The sequence below is a fragment of the Diadema setosum genome, chromosome 19 (assembly GCF_964275005.1).
Source record: "Diadema setosum chromosome 19, eeDiaSeto1, whole genome shotgun sequence".
NCBI lineage: Eukaryota > Metazoa > Echinodermata > Echinoidea > Diadematoida > Diadematidae > Diadema > Diadema setosum.
In genome coordinates, this window is record NC_092703.1 from 27,267,897 (window position 1) to 27,286,055 (window position 18,159).

Sequence of the window (18,159 nt, forward strand, 5' to 3'; positions counted from 1 at the left end):
AATTACTGCATACAGAGCTCAATCTCAACACACTCGATCAAACTGTTTGCTAATTGCACAGTAGGCCCTATCTGTTTTTCTTTTAACCTGAAACTCAGCCTGAAACTCAATATCTTTTCCCTTACCCTTTCAATCATACATTTTGCCTACAGAGAAGAAAAAAAAAGAAGAAGAAGAGGAAATCAAGATTTGAAATAATAAAATCATGTGACTTTCCTAATTAAAATACACCCCTGCTACATACTCCTGTAACATTTTTTTTTTTTCTTTTTCAAAATTTTCCTTTTCTGCCTAAAGTACTGTGACTGCAAGATTTCTTTTAGAAAAGTAGAAAAGTGTCACATACATTGCGGGTCACATTTAAACTCACAGCATGAACAGAAACATTGATCTTCTCTCATGTACAAAGAAAACACCTCCAATGTTACACACCGTAGGTCCTATTTAAACTCACAGCATGTATTGTATATAAACGTCATCTATTTATTCCCCTGTACATAGACAAAAAACTCCAACATCTTTGTGAAAGAAGCAAGGCACTTATTTTCCTGCATCAAAGAGGTATTGAGATAGTTGATGAAAAATAACACAATTCTCGCTCGCAATGAGACAGACCATCTATTTTCACCGCATTTCTGTTGGACTTGTTCTTTTCAAATTCACTTTGTTCCTAAACATAGCCAGGTTCACAGCCTTATTCCATCTTATCCTGTTCTGTTGATGGGACTCAGTTCTGCAGCTGCTATCTCGGTATAATGTCACTCATCACTACAATTTTCTTCTTTCGCTAACATGACTACTACAACTGCATTTTCAAAAGCTACAGTACCTCACATGATTCCTGGGGTCAATTGTATATCTATGATTACACATCAAACATTAAAATGAAACATAATTATTGTAAGTCTTAGATACTTGATTCTAACTGGCCAAATGCAAGTTATGACTGACTTTATGTTTGATATCAAACACAGCTTTTTTATGCAACAGGCCATTGGGGATACATCAAACATTAAAATGAAACATAATTATTGTAAGTCTTAAATACTTGATTCTAACTGGCCAAAAGTAAGTTATGACTGACTTTATATTTGATATCAAACACAGCTTTTTTATGCAACAAGCCATTGGGGATACTTGTAACAGGTGGTTTTCACAACACTATAACAAGGACATCCCTTCCCAAGCAAATCACATGGTTGGAAGATACATACAACAGTCGTAAACCTGACATCACCAAGGGCAACCTGTTCATACACAATGTCATTGGCATTTTGAGATCTGTTGGTCCTGAAATGGTTCACTAGACTCCTGCCTTACATGTCTGAATAGCGATGACAGAACTTCTTGTCAATGAAACAAAAATCTGATTGTTTGCAAAGCTTGTCTGCCAACAAGTTAAACAACTATTAGCCACATTCCTCCCCCCCCCCCAAAAAAAAAAATACATATATATATATATCATGGCATCATTTTGATTCACAAATGAGATGGTGTACAATACCCCAACAAATTTTAGATCACAAAGACAGAGAGGACACCAACAGTGACATCCACTACACCTCATTTCCTTCGTGACAGGCTGACAAGACCCTATGCTTCTAGATTTCGAGTCATGCAAATCTTCTGTGAGGCAAGAGTAATAAATTTTCATACATGTAATCAGAAATTGTGCCTGTTTGGAGCTTTTTTTCGTGATCTTGGGCAAAAAGTCTGATTATATGCATAAATTAGCATAATTTAGCATATGTGATAATTTTTTTGAAAAATCAACTATACATTTCGGTTGATTACGTCGAAGGCAATGTGTGTGTCAATTTTTGTCATGATCGCGCAGTTGACGGCCGAGGTCCGAAGGGGTGGGGGGGGGGGGCTGGGAGGCCCCCCTCCGGCTCTTATCATCTATCTAAATAGCCCCTCCCAGTTAGGGTTAAAACACAGACAAACCCTCAGACAGTGAAGAATAACAAAGAAATGTTACAATTATTGTCAATCAAATATTCCATTCTTTCTCCCCAACTCAGCTTCCCCTAGATTTGATTGGGGCAGCATATCAGCCGGTGAATAACCATTACCCCTCCCAACTCCAAACCTATCAAAGTTTCATTTGTCTTTATCGTCATAACCATTCATCAATATTGCATAGATATCGGCTACTGATAAACTCTCAATTGCACCCGAAATGTTAAGCACACACACTGACTTGCGTGTCTCCCAATGGCACCATGTGTATCAAAATCTTTTCCACACCAAAAGAAAGTTCTCTTGCACTGCTTCCAAAGGATAGGCCTACCTCGCATGATTTGTTTCAATTATGCCATTTCATTTGCATGTTAGGTTGACAAGGTGCGATAACAGAAGGTTAGAAGTGGAGGAGAATCAAATTTTATGTACAAAGAAATTTTCAGGCTTCATCTTACTACAAACTAAGCGGCGAGACAGGAGAAATTTGATGATTGACTTGAGTCATATCATCTACTGACATTATTCATACGTCAAGAAATAAGGAGTTGCTATACTGTTTTTTTCAATGCTGAACATAAGCAATATACAACATATATGTACTTCTGGTATAAATCTGAATCTTCAAATTCAGTGTAACCAAATCAGAATTATGAAAGAGAGAGATGGGAAACACAGTTAAAGAAAGTGAACCTCTCCTCCTATTTCATATTTCCGAAGTCAAGATATCAAAGAAACTTAAATCAACTCCAGAAAATGATAGGGTACTTTAGCAGCAGCTGTTAATTTCATAATATCTCAATAAACGGCTGTTCGTCTTTCTCAAGAGCCTTTTTAAACTCTTCAAAGAGTCTTGCACAGAGGAAAGCTTTGACTGCAACTGTTGAGAAAATACTTTTCTTATTTCTCCAGCCACATCAAAAGAGTCTCTGTATATCTACATTCTCCACTTGCGGGGGTGTAGGTTGACAAAGAACCCTCTGACTTAGACGGATCTATGATTCACATTCACTTGCAGGAGGTTCTGCGCTCCTGGCCAAGTCTTTCTCCGCGAGATCTTTATTCTCCTCACCCTCCCCCGCCATCTTCTCCTCTTTCTCCTTCTCCTCCTCCTTCTCCTCCTCCTCCACCTCCTCCTCCACATCCAATGCTTCATCTCCCTTCGCATCTTTGTCTATTGTCTCCCCTGCATCACCCTGTGGCTCTCTCGGCGGTTGGCTCGCAGCTCGATCTTCCGCCTCGGCTGCTTCCACCTCATTTGCATAGATGACTGCCTCGCTGTCCACTTTGCCCTCCTCCGTCAAGCCGCCCGGCGACGAGTCCTCTGTGGGACTGGGATTACTGTCGGGCGAGGCTTTGGGGAGGATTTCGCCGTTACACGTCGGCGGAGGTGCTGAGGTCAGATCGAGCAGCACATTTGGAGGGGCAGCAGGGGTCGATAATCCATCTGAAGAATGAAGTGAGTTGTTTCAAAATCCTTCAATTTCATCGCATCACATACCAATGGTGCATAATGCAGCTGTGATTATCTGACCAATCAAGACATCTTGACTGATAGAATATGAATTATTATTTTTTTTTTTTTACCCTGCGAATGGAATTGACAATAATGACTGTAAATAATATTACCAGAATATCACTATGCACTCACACAGAAGCCACTCAGACTTTCATCTCTTGTTTCACTTATCTTTCCACACTACACTTTATCCACAAGTATGTTAAAGGAAACTGCCCCTCCAGCTCTGTCTTAATGATAATTCCCAGGATTTCCATCAAATATTCATCTTTGGGATTCTCTTACCTTGTGCTGATCTGGCCTTCCCTATCAACGCATTCCTCTCAGCCTGCAGGGCACGACACAGCTTCTCTAGTCTTGTGATCTTCACCTGTTTCTCTAGCATCTCCTTTTCATGACGACCTTTCTGTGATGGCAGCAAAAACCCAATAATATACTTGAACAAGCACATGAATGAATGATTGATATTCATGAGGTTTATGGTTTCACTATATCCTGTCCAAATTTGAACTTTTTGAAATATTTTTTCCCTTTCCCCCTCCAAAACATTGACAATTCTTACTTGTCAAAAGCATGTTCTTCTCTCAATCCTCAAAAGTATGACCAAACATTGGACGAACACCATACAACAGAAAAAATGTACGGTATTGACATCTGATAGTCAATTCACAAGTATTTCAGCACATAAATCTGTAATAAGAGGGAGGGACTGCATCAACAGATGTCCGCTTTGTGATGATTATTATCTGGGGAGTAATATTGACACCACAACATTCTTATGACTGTTAAAATGGATCTTGGTGACATGTATTTCTCGTAAGAAACTTCACATTTCTCGGCCATTATCAACATATTATGTGATTCTCTTGCTTTACCATCCAAACTGAAGAGCCGGTTTTCTGAACACCACATTCCTCTATTAGCTAGCATTCTTACTATTGTCCTGGTTGGATCACACACATGAAATGAGACAAAACAAGAGGAAAAGTTGGGGTACTAAGAAATGAATAAAACAAACAAACAAACAATAATAGCACCATCACAAAAAAACTGATGGGCATCAGCTGTGTAAGGTTTTCACAATTTACGATGACAAGTTATCAAGGCATTGGCTGGTATCGAAAGAAGTAGAGTAGTCTTCAAAACTACATAACTGCATGCCCGCCGAAAAATACCAACAACTACTAATACTTGAAAAAGTGGATATATTTGCATGACTAATCTTCGAGCTCCGCCCGGTAAGAAGAGTTTCACATGTTTTTAATTCTGCGGAATCAAGACAGGAAGTACTAGAACATATGGCAAGCAAATATATTTGGTTGCTTTTATTTTCGTGCTAGTTTCTGGTTGCACGTAAATGTCCACTTTTACAGTACTGCTGCATACTAATTGCTGTACGAGTTGTGTTATATTTGTATATCTCACCTCCTCTGCCATCTGAAGAAGTGACTTATTGCTGTTTTCCCATCTCACTCTCCACATATTGGTCTCCTTCTCCAGCTTCTTAATCTTCTTTGTCATCTGTGGGGGGACGGGAAGAGGGGAGAAGGCGTAAATATATTTTTTTGATTGACATTTTCGAGATTTGATCTCATAGTTTATGCTCTGTCATAAAGATGATAATAAGGAAAGAAAAGAGGGAATGTGTGTACAGTATCACATGACTCAACAATCATCCTTCACAGACACAGAACATATCATGTAGAATACACGGATAAAGTAATTGAATTCTCAACTGAAGGCAAATTCATCATGCTGTATCACTGCCAAATGTAACATCTGGGCATTGCTATGCAAAGTGCCTACAAACAAAAAGAAACTAAAGAGAGAAGGGAAGAGAAAAGACACAAGTTAATAAATGTGGGGGTGGGGGAAATAAATGTCACTGGCTAGTGATTTGAATGAATACCAGTTTTTTTTGTTTTTTTTTTTTCTTTTTTTTTGCTCAATGTTGCAGAAATTAAAGAGAATCTTGAACACAATACCGTAATAATCTTCCTAAACAGGGGAGAATGAGTGTGTGTCACTGTCTCAAATGGTAATGAGTTGTATGATGTGACTTAGCATTGCAGTTACTTATATCTCTGGAAGGTAGGAGCATGCTTCACTGTGAGTGCACAATCAGCATATGATGCCCTTGCCTAGAAAGGCCAACTGCATACCTGCCAACATTTCAAGATAAAATATCTTACTCGTGGATTGCAAAAATCTTATTTTATATGCCAACTGAAGTTAAAAATCTTACTTTCAGTCAAATCTTCAGAAAATACACATGAAAGGTATATCTAAATATCTTTTTTAAATCTTATTTCTCTGACAGAAAATCTTATTTTGCTATTTTTAATGTAAAAAATCTTACTGAATCTGATAAAATCTTATTAGTTGGCAAGTATGCAACTGGAAATAAATTATGACATTGCAAGGCCCCGCGTCTCCATTTCACTTTTCTTTTCCCCCCACTTACCTTGTCCATTTCTTGTTTGAAAGTTTGGAAGACTTCATTGCTCTTTGTTAAGGTGCTCTGGAACTCTTCGAATTTCTCTGTGTAGACTGCAAGCTGTGAAGATGATACAGAACATGATGACAGAGGAACATTTTGCTTAAAACAGAGCTAACATGTACTGAGTTGATTATAAAAGTTTTGTGGCAACATGTTAGTTTGACATTACACCTGAGATTTTACATCAATAATCTATTTATCCCTCATGGTGCTCTGTGATTAATTACATTCGCAATAACTCAAATTGACCACTTTTTGTTAATGATCAATTACTTGTTTCTGATAAATGGGCTTGAGTTCAGCACTCAAACTTGACAAGGCAATGACCCCAGTTTGTGTATTGCTAGGCAATGACCCTGTATTTACATGTGATTTGGGGTTTTGAGCTCATTACGTGCAGATTACTTTACATTCTCTTCAAACCAACACTAGTGTTGTGCTTAGAAGCACTTCCTGAGGCATTTCCTGGGATTACATTCACAAAGTATGGAAATTACTCAGTGTTTAACTTTTTTTAAGCCATACATGGAAGAGGAAACCTCCATAACTTCACTGCTTTGAAGAGAGTGTACGTCAAGGACTTTGTTGCATAGGTAAAATCTGGCTTCATCTTGCGTAATAACTGACAGTTGGTAATGGTGCATTGCTCAATTTGCCTTCACACTTTAGAAGAATGTGAGTTCCCTTTACTGACAAGACTCAAAGATACTTCTTTAAATATGATGTGGCATTAACCCATGCAAAATGTCAGAATATTGAAAAGATAAATTATAGAGATATACATTACATTGATTCAAGATTCTGGGCTTTGTATGAAAAAAACTCAAAAAAGACATTCTTTGTCTAGCATGCACAAATCAAACCTCATCATATATGAAGTGGGAAAGCTTATTAAACTTTATTGATATAAATGAAACAGCAGATGTCTGGATGGAAAAAAAAATGCTATTCAATAGGCTTCTACCAACAATTACTGATATGTATCAGAGTACTGAGTTCTAAATCTTAACATTTATGAGGAAATCTCAAGAGTCAATGGCACACATTTTGATAGAGTTATCAAAGCATATTTCACAATCTCAAATATAACTCGGCATCAAGTAGAGGTTAAATGTTCAAGATCATATCTACTTCACATGCCGAAGGACACAAATGATTTCATGGAATCATATCTTTCAGCGACCAATGCAAAGACCAAGATTCTGGAGAGAAAACATCTGTCATATTTACCTGGGCCTTGAGTTGTGCCTCTTGCTTTGTTAACATTTCCAGTTTCCTCTTGGAATCTACCGACTCTGTCAACAGCTACGGAAGAAAATATAAAATAAAGTAGCATTTATTATCCCAGAACTTCCCATGAAAAATACTGCACCTGCAGTTCCTTGAATAATTGAAAATAGAGTTCCACATTTAATTGTTCTTGTATGCAAAAGCTGAATAAGATGTGTGCAAGTTTTTTGTTTTTTTTTTCTTTTTATACTCATGTGCTGAGGAAAAAAAAAACAACCCACTTTTTCTTTTCCCAATGTAATCTTCTCCTTTAAAAACATGACATAAAACAATGCTAGTGAGACAGCAGTTTCACAAATAAAAACATGTGCAAAAATAATTACTTCCTTCACCAAAGAGGTCATGTTTTGGCTGGTGTAGGGGTGTTTGTGTCGAAAACAACTAAAAAACAAGAGACCCGTGGGTCTAGCGCTCACCTGAGTATCGCAAGTTCACCTTTCACGCAGTCACTAATCTAAATTATTCACAGCTCTACTAAAATTTGACCAGGCATTCTCAAGTAGAAGATGAAAATGTACAATAAGGGCCCAAATTTTTTAAGATTCCTTAATTTGGGGGGATTGGGGCCCCCTGGGTGGGGCACGGTGCCCATTTTGATAAATTGAGATCCTGACCCCCTAGGGATGCTACCTGCCAAGTTTGACAAAAATCCATCATGAGGTTTTCAGGAAGAAGACGAAAATGTACAATTCAGGCCCCCATTTGGACATTCCCAACCCCCCCCCCCCCCCCCCCCCCCCCGCCCCAAGAGGGGCACCCCTGGATCTGCTATGAACAAACTTGAAACTACAGTCATTAATGTACTCACTCATAGTATTATCTTAGCTCTATAACTTCTGATTCTAGAGAAGATTTTTACAGATTCCTTCATTTTGGGGGGTTTGCCCCCCCCCCCCCCCCCCCCTTGGGCCCCTGGGTGGGGCATGGTGCCCATTTTAACAAATTGAGATCCTAACCCCCTAGGGATGCTACCTGCAAGTTTGGTGAAAACTGGTCATGGGGTTCTCAAGAAGAAGATGAAAATGTACAATTTAGGCCCCATTAGGACCCCTCCCCACCCCCCCCCTCCCCTGGGTCCCAAGGGGGGCACCCCTGATTCTGCCATGAACAAACTTGAAACTACAGTCATCAATGTACTAACTCATTGTATTAACTTAGCTCTATCACTTCTGGTTCTAGAGAAGAAGATTTTTACAGATTCCTTAATTTTGGGGGGTTTGGGCCCCCCTGGGGGCCCCCTGGGTGGGGCATGGTGCCCATTTTAACAAATTGAGTTCCTAACCCCCTAGGGATGCTACCTGCCAAGTTTGATGAAAATCGGTCTTGGGGTTTTTAAGAAGAAGATGAAAATGTAAAAAGTTTACGCACGATGGACGACGCACGACGCACGACGCACGACGGATGAAGGGCGATCGCAATAGCTCACTTGAGCCTTTGGCTCAGGTGAGCTAAAAATTTATGCAAGGCGAAAAGTTGATAATAACACAAGGAAAAGACAATTAAATTTTGGTGGTGATCCAGATCACTGTCTTGGTCCAAGATTTTGTTCCCATTTTTTTTGAAGGATTCTCAATCATTGAGAAATACTGTCATTTCTGCGTATGTGTATATAAACATCACAATGAATAGCCAGATTACTTAGAATCACCATCTCTCTTCGGATACTATATCATGATGGTGAAAATTAATTAATTTTGATCAGACAGTGTGTGTTCTTTTTTTCTTCTTTTTTTTCATATTGCTGCTGTAGATGCAGCAGACATTGGGGGAATTACAAAGCAGGAAATAAGCAGTGGGGAAAACCCATCACTTTGCATATTGCTGCTGTAGACATACCAGACAATTGGGGGAAATCCAAAGCGGAAATCACAGAAAGCAGCTATTGAAATGTTGCTTTTGTGAATAGCTATAATCAAACTATGATACCAGTGTGATCCCAAGTGCTACAAATGTACGAATGTTTTGATGGTCAAGGACTCTAATCATGCAGATAGTATAAATGCAGGACTATAATATACATTGCAGGCTGACAATCACAAAATGGGTGGGTGGAAATAAGCTGCTTAGCAGAGGTCTGTGTTTTCTAGTTGTGATCTGTTATAGATTACCAAGTATTCACCGAGCTTACTCAATGCTGTACGTACTGAATGAGAGTTGGGTATGCTTTTACATGCCAGGGAAAGTTCAAAACTTTTGTGTGTATGGTATTTCCCCTTTCCAAAACACTCATAGGTTGTGTTTAGAAACTGACATCTTTTGCATTTAATATTCAGAGATCCTTTGATGACTTTCACAATGACAGTGAAAATTCCCTATGCTTCTAGTAAATGGCCACAGTGGAAATGCACTGTGGGAATCAATTATCCATACTCTAAGATGGGTAAAAGAAAAACAAGGCATCGCATGCAGCTCTGTTCTGTTCAAGGTTATACTAATTTTATGGTGTATTAGAAGTCTAGCATTTGTCAGTTCTTTGACATACTCATTCTTTATAAGTGTATTGCCTGTCAATATTCTAATGCCATGAATTTATACTTTGCAATAATATGGCATTCATATTGCTCATTGCTAGTGCTGGTTGTCATACTTGTGTTGCCTTCATAAGGCCAGAATCTGCTGCCAAAGTAATTCAAATTTCATCATACTAACATTGCACATTGCATACATTGTACTTTGTAGTGTTTGCAGTATGTTGTTTTCACATATCTACAACCAAAGTGATGATTACACCTGTATATCACAGGAAAGTAATAGTAAAGGGACAGCTTAGCATTGGTGGAGATGAGGATAGAGCATTTAACTTTTTGCTAGATACCAAGAAACCACTTATGAAATAGTACAGCGCATACCATTCTAAGAGGAATTTAAAGTTTATCTGATGAAAATCGGTTTTGGAATGGCAAAGATATCCAAAAACAAAGTAAAACAAAGTGCTTGTAATAAAAGGTGGGTCCCACCTTTTATTAGGATTGCTCTATTTTGGATATCTCAGCCATTTCAAAATGAATTTTCATCAAATAAACATTGAATTCCTCTTTGAATTACATGTTCTTTCATATTTCATAAAATGTTTCTCATTACCACATAAAAAAATGTTAGAAACATAGAGTTAGGTCTCAACCAAAACTATATGATCCCTTTAAGGTACCCATTTAAGTCTTGTACAGGGTCGGGGAAATACTGTGACATACCACAACAACAACAACAACAACAAAGCAACAACAAAATATCATTAAAACCGGGCAAACATCTGTAAATCATGACTTCCGAAACAAACAACAACAACTCCATTCACCAAGTTTTATTTCTCAAGAATCACAGTGTATTGCAGTTTCACACCTGAAAATTGATTGCCAATGTTATGCAAATGCATTGTCCATGTAACAATGGTAAGACTTTGTATTTGTGCTGCAGCAAATCTGTATAAAACAACAACAGCAACAACAACAACAACAACAACAACCCGAATTTAAACATGCATTAAGTGTGATTGGACACCAACTTTGAATTGACACATCAAAACCTCTTAAACCACATCTGAATTGATCTTCATTGTAAAATGAAAAGTTTGATACAACACTGTCACTTGGATGTCCCATAATTTTGTAGCTAGCCCCAACCCTAAGGTATAATAACCCATTCAGAAGTTCACACACTGCAAGGTGTACTCACCAGTTCTTTCTCTCTCTTGTTTCTCTCCTTCTCCTCGGCCAGTGCCAGGTTGGACTGCTGCAGTTTGGCATCGTACAGCTGTGACTCCAGGTCCTTGTGCTTGAACAGCTTGTCTATGTGCTGGGGGTGTAGGGAGGGGGGAAGCGGGAGAAGCAACAAAGGAGTGATAAAACTAGTACACAAGCTTTTTCTAGCAGATCAACTTCTGGCATCATGAACAGCATGGAGATTGATATACACCTGAATGACAGCTCTTTGAATTGCAAACTTCAATACACTGACATAAAAGAAAACATGCAATAGAGTGTAAATTCACCACCTGTGCATCCTGGTCAAACCTCCTCTACATCAAAGGACCGAGCAGCTGGACCAACCTTAGTGCAGAAATATTCAATCTATCCATTCTCTGCTTGTGGTACACTTTTTCTATTTTCTTAAACTGATGACAGATGGAAAATGCCATCTTTACTCATAACACTTCACACAAATGTTATCAAGATTTAATGTGACATGTTTTTCTTTGATGATGATGTCATTCATATGCTCTTTTTTAAGGAGTTCCTTTCTTGCCAAAAATGGATTCAGGCCATATAAAGCATACTTGGTCACTGCATGCACCATTGATTCCTGGGTGGCTTTAATTTTTCCAACTTTGAGAATAAACTAGTACTTGCAAAATCATCAACACACCAAAATTCTGTCTCTTATATTGCAAATTCAATATATCTAAATTGAAGTAAGGTGGGAATTTACTGATTTTTTTCCTTCCTGACGAGTGACAGCCCCAATTTCTCATCGTTTTGCTCTCGACTGCAAATTTCACTCCCAATCTGAGAAACATGTTCATGAAAAATATGGAACATGCAGCATTTTACATGAAAGGAGAGCTGTTCACCATGACTGGAGTAAAGCAAAGCAGTCAAAGATCAAGGTCAACGGTCAAGGTCAGAGGTCAAAGGATCATCTCACCTCCTCCCTCCTCTCGTACTGCTCCACAAGATTCTTGAGCTTGGATGCCAGTTCGATGTTCTCCTCCTTCAGCTTGATGTTGCGGGTGTGGTTATCCTGCATCTGGGTGGTGATCTCATTGATGGTTTGCTGATGGACCGTAGAAGACAGACCAAAGAACAAGTGATTCATTAATATAGAAAGAGCTGTTACAATGCATCACCGGTTCCATGACATTTGCTCCTGTGACAATTGCTCCCATGAAGTATCTGCACGCTAAGCTAAACATAAATCCTGCCCACAAACATAACCCTAACCCTAATCCTAATCCTCACATCAAAATAAACCTAAAACCTAATCACAACCTTAATGACTGGGGCAATTATCGCAGGAGCAGATGTCATGTCATCTGCATCACCATAATAAGACAAGTAGTAAGATCGAATCCAAACTTGGAAGTCCTTGACATATACACATACAGACACATATAAAAGAAACAAAAACAACACGTCATCAGACTAAAAAATAATCTTACGTCCTGTAAAGTGAAGTGAATCGCAATAAATGGTCATACTGGAAAACAGCCTGTGGTTCGATGGGTGAAGACTAATAACTAACAATTAGACTGAATAGAGTCAATAAAAAGAAATACCAAGGCAAACGTGGCTCCTCTATAATCGTCTCAATGAAAAAACAGAACCTTAGATAGCAAGGAAGATCTTAAAAGAAAAACAGTTGTAAAATTTTAGTTTCAGTTGTCTGAAGGAATTGGCATTTGAGGTAGGTTTGTAATATGGTTCTTTTATATAATTGATTCTTCAGTTGTCCACAGTGTATATTCGACTAGCAGAGGCCTGCTTAATTAGAATTGTCAGATGGCTAATATGTGCACTGAAGCCAACTATGGTATAACTCCTACTCATAGACTACAAGGTTGGCTGAAAAAAAAAGAAAAAGATAAAGTCTGTAACTGCTCTATATTCTTTCCTAAATAGGGCCACTCGCAAAAGCCTGTTGTGTGAGCTTTTTCCTAAGTGTTGCAGGGATGCATGATGTCTCTGAAATCTCACCTGAAACTTATTGGATACCTCTTTCCTCTTCTCATCTTCTTCTCTTGCTCGTTGCAAACTCTCTTCCTGTAACAAGAAACAGTGAACGACTGCGCATTATTCTCACTGACTCCAGCATGTATTCTGAGGACAGCAATGGACTTTGCTTATTCTTTTACTATGATACAATTCTTGATTTACAAATAAAAAAAGACAAAAACTGGATGTACTCAATGTATTCTGGATATAGTCACATTGCAATTTATACAAAGTTCATCATGTTGTTAGCTTGCTTTCCCTATCCATTTTTTTTTTTTCAGTATCTCTGAAGTACAGAAAAACACTCCATTACACAGACAGGGATATGCATTGAAATTGAAATCAACTGTGCACACGACAGCTGTAACAAAGAGCACTACAATGGATATCATTTTATTCGGTAACTACTACTTGTTCATATACTGTACAGTGCACTCCCCTTAAACCAAACACATTTCAATGAAAATCTTATGACGAGGTAAAAATTCAGGTTCCAAAATCATCATCTATATAATCATTTTATAGAACTTTATTGTTCTGCTGTAACAAAATGTCAGTATAAAGGAAGAAAACTGATGGTTGCGAGGATTTTTTTTCTAACCAGAGTTGCCTGAATTGGTAAATTACCCCCCCCACCCCCCCCCCACAAAAAAAAACAAGAAAGGAAGGAGAAAAGAATCTTGCCTTGATTGTCTTGTTGTGTCGCTGTAGCTCTCGACACAGACTCTCCAGTTTGCTCTTGGCCAACAGCGCCCTCCCGTGCTCGCTCTGGAGGTGGTCCCGCTCCCGCTGTATCTGAGAGAGCTGCTTTGCCTGGGACTTGCTCTCTCGCTGCAAGGACTTGTGCTCCCCGAGCTTCATGTGAACAACAGAGGCAGGAGGATAACAACTTCCCAATGTTACATCTAACTACATATCACTCCTGTATTCGTACAGGTTCAAACTGACTTTGTATAATGGTTCCTATTCATATCTGAAAGACACTGTGCACTTTGAACGACATATGAAGCCAATCAGACAAAGAGCAACAGGTTAGTGAATATTTGCATGATACTGAACACTTGCCAGAACAATGACTATTCAAATGCCTACTACCGAGTCAGAACAATCTTATTAATGATAGCGCCACTCGTGCAATGATCAATCCTTCTTCTGTTTGTAAAATTTCACTAATTTTGTGGTTACATTTAATTAAGCATAAATCCTTCTTGACTCTTCTCAATACAGGATGTGGTGATATTTTTTTCCTCTAAGGGCAGATTCAAAAGTAGACAGAAATCCAGTAATTTGGCTTCAATGTTTGCACAAACAAGTGAGGCACTTAATTTATAGATGCAAGCAATGTGAGGTCATGTGATCAGATCCCTCTCTGAGGTCCAAACAGGTATGATTTAAAAAATAAAACTAAAAGAGAAAAAAAAAATGCCTCAGATGTCTATGACGGATACAGAGTAAAAATGCTTACCAGCTCAGCGTATTTCTTGCACAAGGCAGCTATCTTCTCTTCGGGAGTCTCTAATCCATTCAAGGCTTGCATGATGGCACGACTCATATGCTCAGCGTCTTTTCCTGACAACCAAAGTGATGGTAAAACTTGTCATCAGCAATAGAGCACTTATGTGAGAGTTCTTCAGGTGGGAAAACTGACTTCAAACATCAACACAAACTGCATGACCATTTGGCATTGATGGCCTAGCTATCACGGGAGTAATCTTGAAATATTACTTTTTGAGTGAATGGCTGCAATGTTCTTATATTCTCCTGAGATCCCTGACAGTATCATCACAGCACAATCCACATCAGAGCTTCAACTGTCACAATATTCATCATTAAACTTCTCACAAGGAAGTTATGAAAGGACAAGTCAACAATCTATAAAAAAAGACTCTGGGTTGAATGAATTGAGAAGGTTCAGATGAGAAGGCTCGGATGGATGTTGAAGGCATCCCTACGTGACAGAAAGAATAGTGAAGACCTTCTCCAGTCAGTGAGTCTGGTAAGGATAGGGCAGGTGATAAGGAAGAGCACACTGAGATAGTATAGATATGTGGTTAGGAGAGAAGAAACCCAGTGGATCAAGCAAATGCAATATTTTCCAGTTGCTCGAAGGAATTTACATGGGAGCCCCCACAAAACATGGGATTCAACAATCAAAGAAAGCTGAAGATAGTCTGCTATTACACACAATTTGGAAATGGTCAAAGATACTTACCCTTCTTGGACTTTTTCCCTTCCTTCTTGGTCTCCCTTGCCGTTTTTCCCTCCACCTGCTCTCCCAGAGTGGCTCCTTTCGCTGGAACCGTGGCACTGTCACCGCTCGCCATCGAGTCCACGGCGGGCAGCTCTCCATTCTCCTGACTGCCCGGTTCGCTTCCAGAAGCAGCTGCGCCTGCATCATCTGTGGGGTCATCCCCACTCACAAAGTCTTCTTGAATAGTATCTACAATCAAAAGATAAAATGATGCAAGAGTCATCATGCTTGATAATGGCACTGAAATCTGTTGACACTACCAAATTGATAATACCGAGAGAGAGAAAGACAAAAAAAAAAAAAAAATTGGTGAGAACACTTTGTGGGTGGAGAAACACACAAAACAAAGCAGGTTTGTACATGTATGCGCGCATTTCAATTCTACATGAAAGCTAATTCAGGTTTGGTTTCATTCCTTTTCACTTTTGTGTTAGAGGAAAACTAGGGTAGACATGAATTCTGTAAACTGGTTCCTTATAATGAACTGTTGTTTTGAAATTGCACTTGAAATTAACATCCAAGTCTTATGGAATTTCAAGTTTCTGTGACTAAGGCTGGTTTCTTGGTCTCCTTTTCAGAGAGAAATGCTTCCGCACACATACAAGTGTTAGCCTATTGAAGACTAGTCCCGAGTTTACCTTGGCAGGTGTCAATGGGAAATGCATGTCTTTAATACAAAATCAGCTCGTCCTCAACTGGTTAAGATATCGGCCCACCTTCTTGCGTGCTCAATGCATCTGAGAAGCTTTCTGCCACATTCTCCGCCACAGCAGTCTCCTCGGCAGGCAGGTCTGGGGCATCCCTCTCGCTGGATAGGTCCTCGCTGGTCACTTCCGCCGAGCTGGAGTGGAGTGGGGTCGTCTCACCTGTCTCTTCCATTTCCAAACTCTCCGTCTCCTGCTGGTTGTTGCCCTGTGTAAACTGCGCATCATTCGTCGCACGCCAATGTAAGTATTGTACGAGTGAAATCAGAGTGGTGAAAACTTTACACTGTGATGTTATTTGTTTTGCTACTGCATACAAATATAAAGGATATTCAACAAAAATTCACTTTTCTAGAATTATGAAAGAGCAGTGGACCAACCGCTTTCTGAAAGCAGGGGGAATAATTGCTACCCTTAACATATGTCAATATCAAGTTGATGGAATTTGTAATTTTCATGACAAATGGATTTTTGTAGTATTTTCTTTATATTTTCTTGATATTGTAGTCCACTCATACGTCATAACTTCTAGTAGTCTCCTCATCCAGCGGTTCCAACACCAAAACTTTAAAAAGTCATAACTTTTGCATCGATTGTCCGATTTTCTTCAAACTTTCACTGATGTGTTCTACTAATGTTGCTGCTTTCACTCAATCCACATTGTTCTTGGGGTTTATCTTCCCTTTAATGTTTCCAGGTTAGCATGCCTGTGCAGTGACGGGGCGATCATTAACAGGCCATTCCCCTTTAACTTCATCTCGTGCATGTGTGACCTTCCGCTCACTTCACTTGCAAAAGTCATATATTTCATATTGCACATTTGTAGTTCAGAGAAAACATAAACATGGATCTACATTTTGTATGGAATGGGGAGGTGCTCGAGTCATCATGTACAAAAGAGACAGCAACCTTGATGAATGTATGATACACGTAGATCACCTCAAATCAAAAGCCCTACATCCCTGGCACAGAAGCAGCCTTTAAAAAAAGAAAAAAAAAAGTGCTTGGATTAGGAAATAAGATGAAATGGTCTGAAATATGTTCCGCAGAGTCTACAATTTGTACATTTATGTACAGTGATGTACGGAGGAGAGCCATGAAAGTATAAAATAAAAAAAATATATATATAAAAGACTCCTCCCGACTGACAGATTTTTCCGTCTACTGCTTTCTGCACCTGCTGTTAGCAATTAGGTGTTAGTAAAACTATAAAAGGTAAGCTGGCTACTAGCTACTGGAATTAAACTGGGTAATAATAATGGTAAGTTGGACTTGAATAAATCATGTAGGCCTAAATAGGGATTAACGTTAGTCGTTAGGCCCATGCCCCATGTAGTAAAATAGGGCCAGGCATTTAGTTTGCTTACTGATCACTGCTGATATGCATGCATCATTAACGGTAAATGATATGTAAAAACTGGCGCAGGTCTAGGCAATTCGGCAACAGGAAATTATTGTGTTTTGAGATTAAAATCAAACGTAAAATAGATTGGGGCACTGCACTGTGCTGTGCTGTGCAAGCTGTGCTGTGCCTGCTGATGCTGTGCTGTGTGCAGTGTGGTGTGTCAGTCAAACTTAGACTAGATTGAACTAGTTCTAGTCATTTAGTGTGTGCAACTGTCTGAACCTCTCATTTCTTACTGCTTAGAAATCTGAAGAAAAAAAAAGAATCTTCAACAAGTTAGTGAGAGAAAATTTTATATTTTCTTTTAAGAGAACGGGCAATGCGATTTGATTGTCCAGCAAACGCAACGACGATGAGCGAGAATAGATGCCGAGATATGATATTAAAACTAAAGACGGCGGCATGGCAGAGCAATGCCAATGCAATGCAATGGTGTGTGTGTGTGGTGCATGGCATAGTGAGAGCTTGGCTGCGCTCTCAATGCATCGGGCACGGGATGTAAAATCACGCCAAAACGGTCCCGACTATATTTGGCTATGCTATGTTATGTGTTATTCGCGCAGCCGAGGACAGTGAGCTTTCATTGAAGTCATGGACATTATATGTAAGAAAGCGTTCACTTACCAGACGATTTAGCTTATTGGTTGTGATCAACTTCCACCGCAGCTTTTACCGAAATTGTTAGTATGTGTACGTAACGTTATACGTACGATACCGTTTTCAACGAATGCGCAAAAACTACGAGGTGAGAAATACGGGGAAACTTACGTGCGAGAGGATGCTTCCCATGCTCTCCGCCATCGCAATTTTCATCCTGTCT

General features: G+C 39.2%; 1 protein-coding gene across 1 annotated transcript; it reads right to left on the reverse strand.

Moving 5' to 3' along the window:
* Window positions 1-2,957: 2,957 nt before the first annotated feature.
* Window positions 2,958-18,152, reverse strand: LOC140242391 (uncharacterized). Its single transcript, XM_072322128.1, has 13 exons — window positions 18,108-18,152; window positions 15,947-16,151; window positions 15,192-15,419; window positions 14,445-14,548; window positions 13,664-13,834; window positions 12,962-13,027; window positions 11,913-12,041; window positions 10,944-11,063; window positions 7,212-7,286; window positions 5,946-6,038; window positions 4,907-5,002; window positions 3,767-3,887; window positions 2,958-3,409 (listed from the first exon to the last, which is right to left on the reverse strand). The coding sequence occupies exons 1-13, from the start codon at window positions 18,150-18,152 to the stop codon at window positions 2,958-2,960; spliced, it is 1,905 nt and encodes a 634-aa protein (XP_072178229.1).
* Window positions 18,153-18,159: the final 7 nt, after the last annotated feature.

Excerpts from the sequence above, each read along its gene's own strand:
- LOC140242391 (XM_072322128.1), bottom strand. The coding sequence starts at position 18,152 with ATGAAAATTGCGATGGCGGAGAGCATGGGAAGCATCCTCTCGCAC. Across the intron at positions 5,003-5,945 it reads TCAAACAAGAAATGGACAAG|ATGACAAAGAAGATTAAGAA; the intron begins GTAAGTGGGGGG and ends GTCCCCCCACAG. Across the intron at positions 3,888-4,906 it reads TTCTTCAGATGGCAGAGGAG|AAAGGTCGTCATGAAAAGGA; the intron begins GTGAGATATACA and ends CTGCCATCACAG.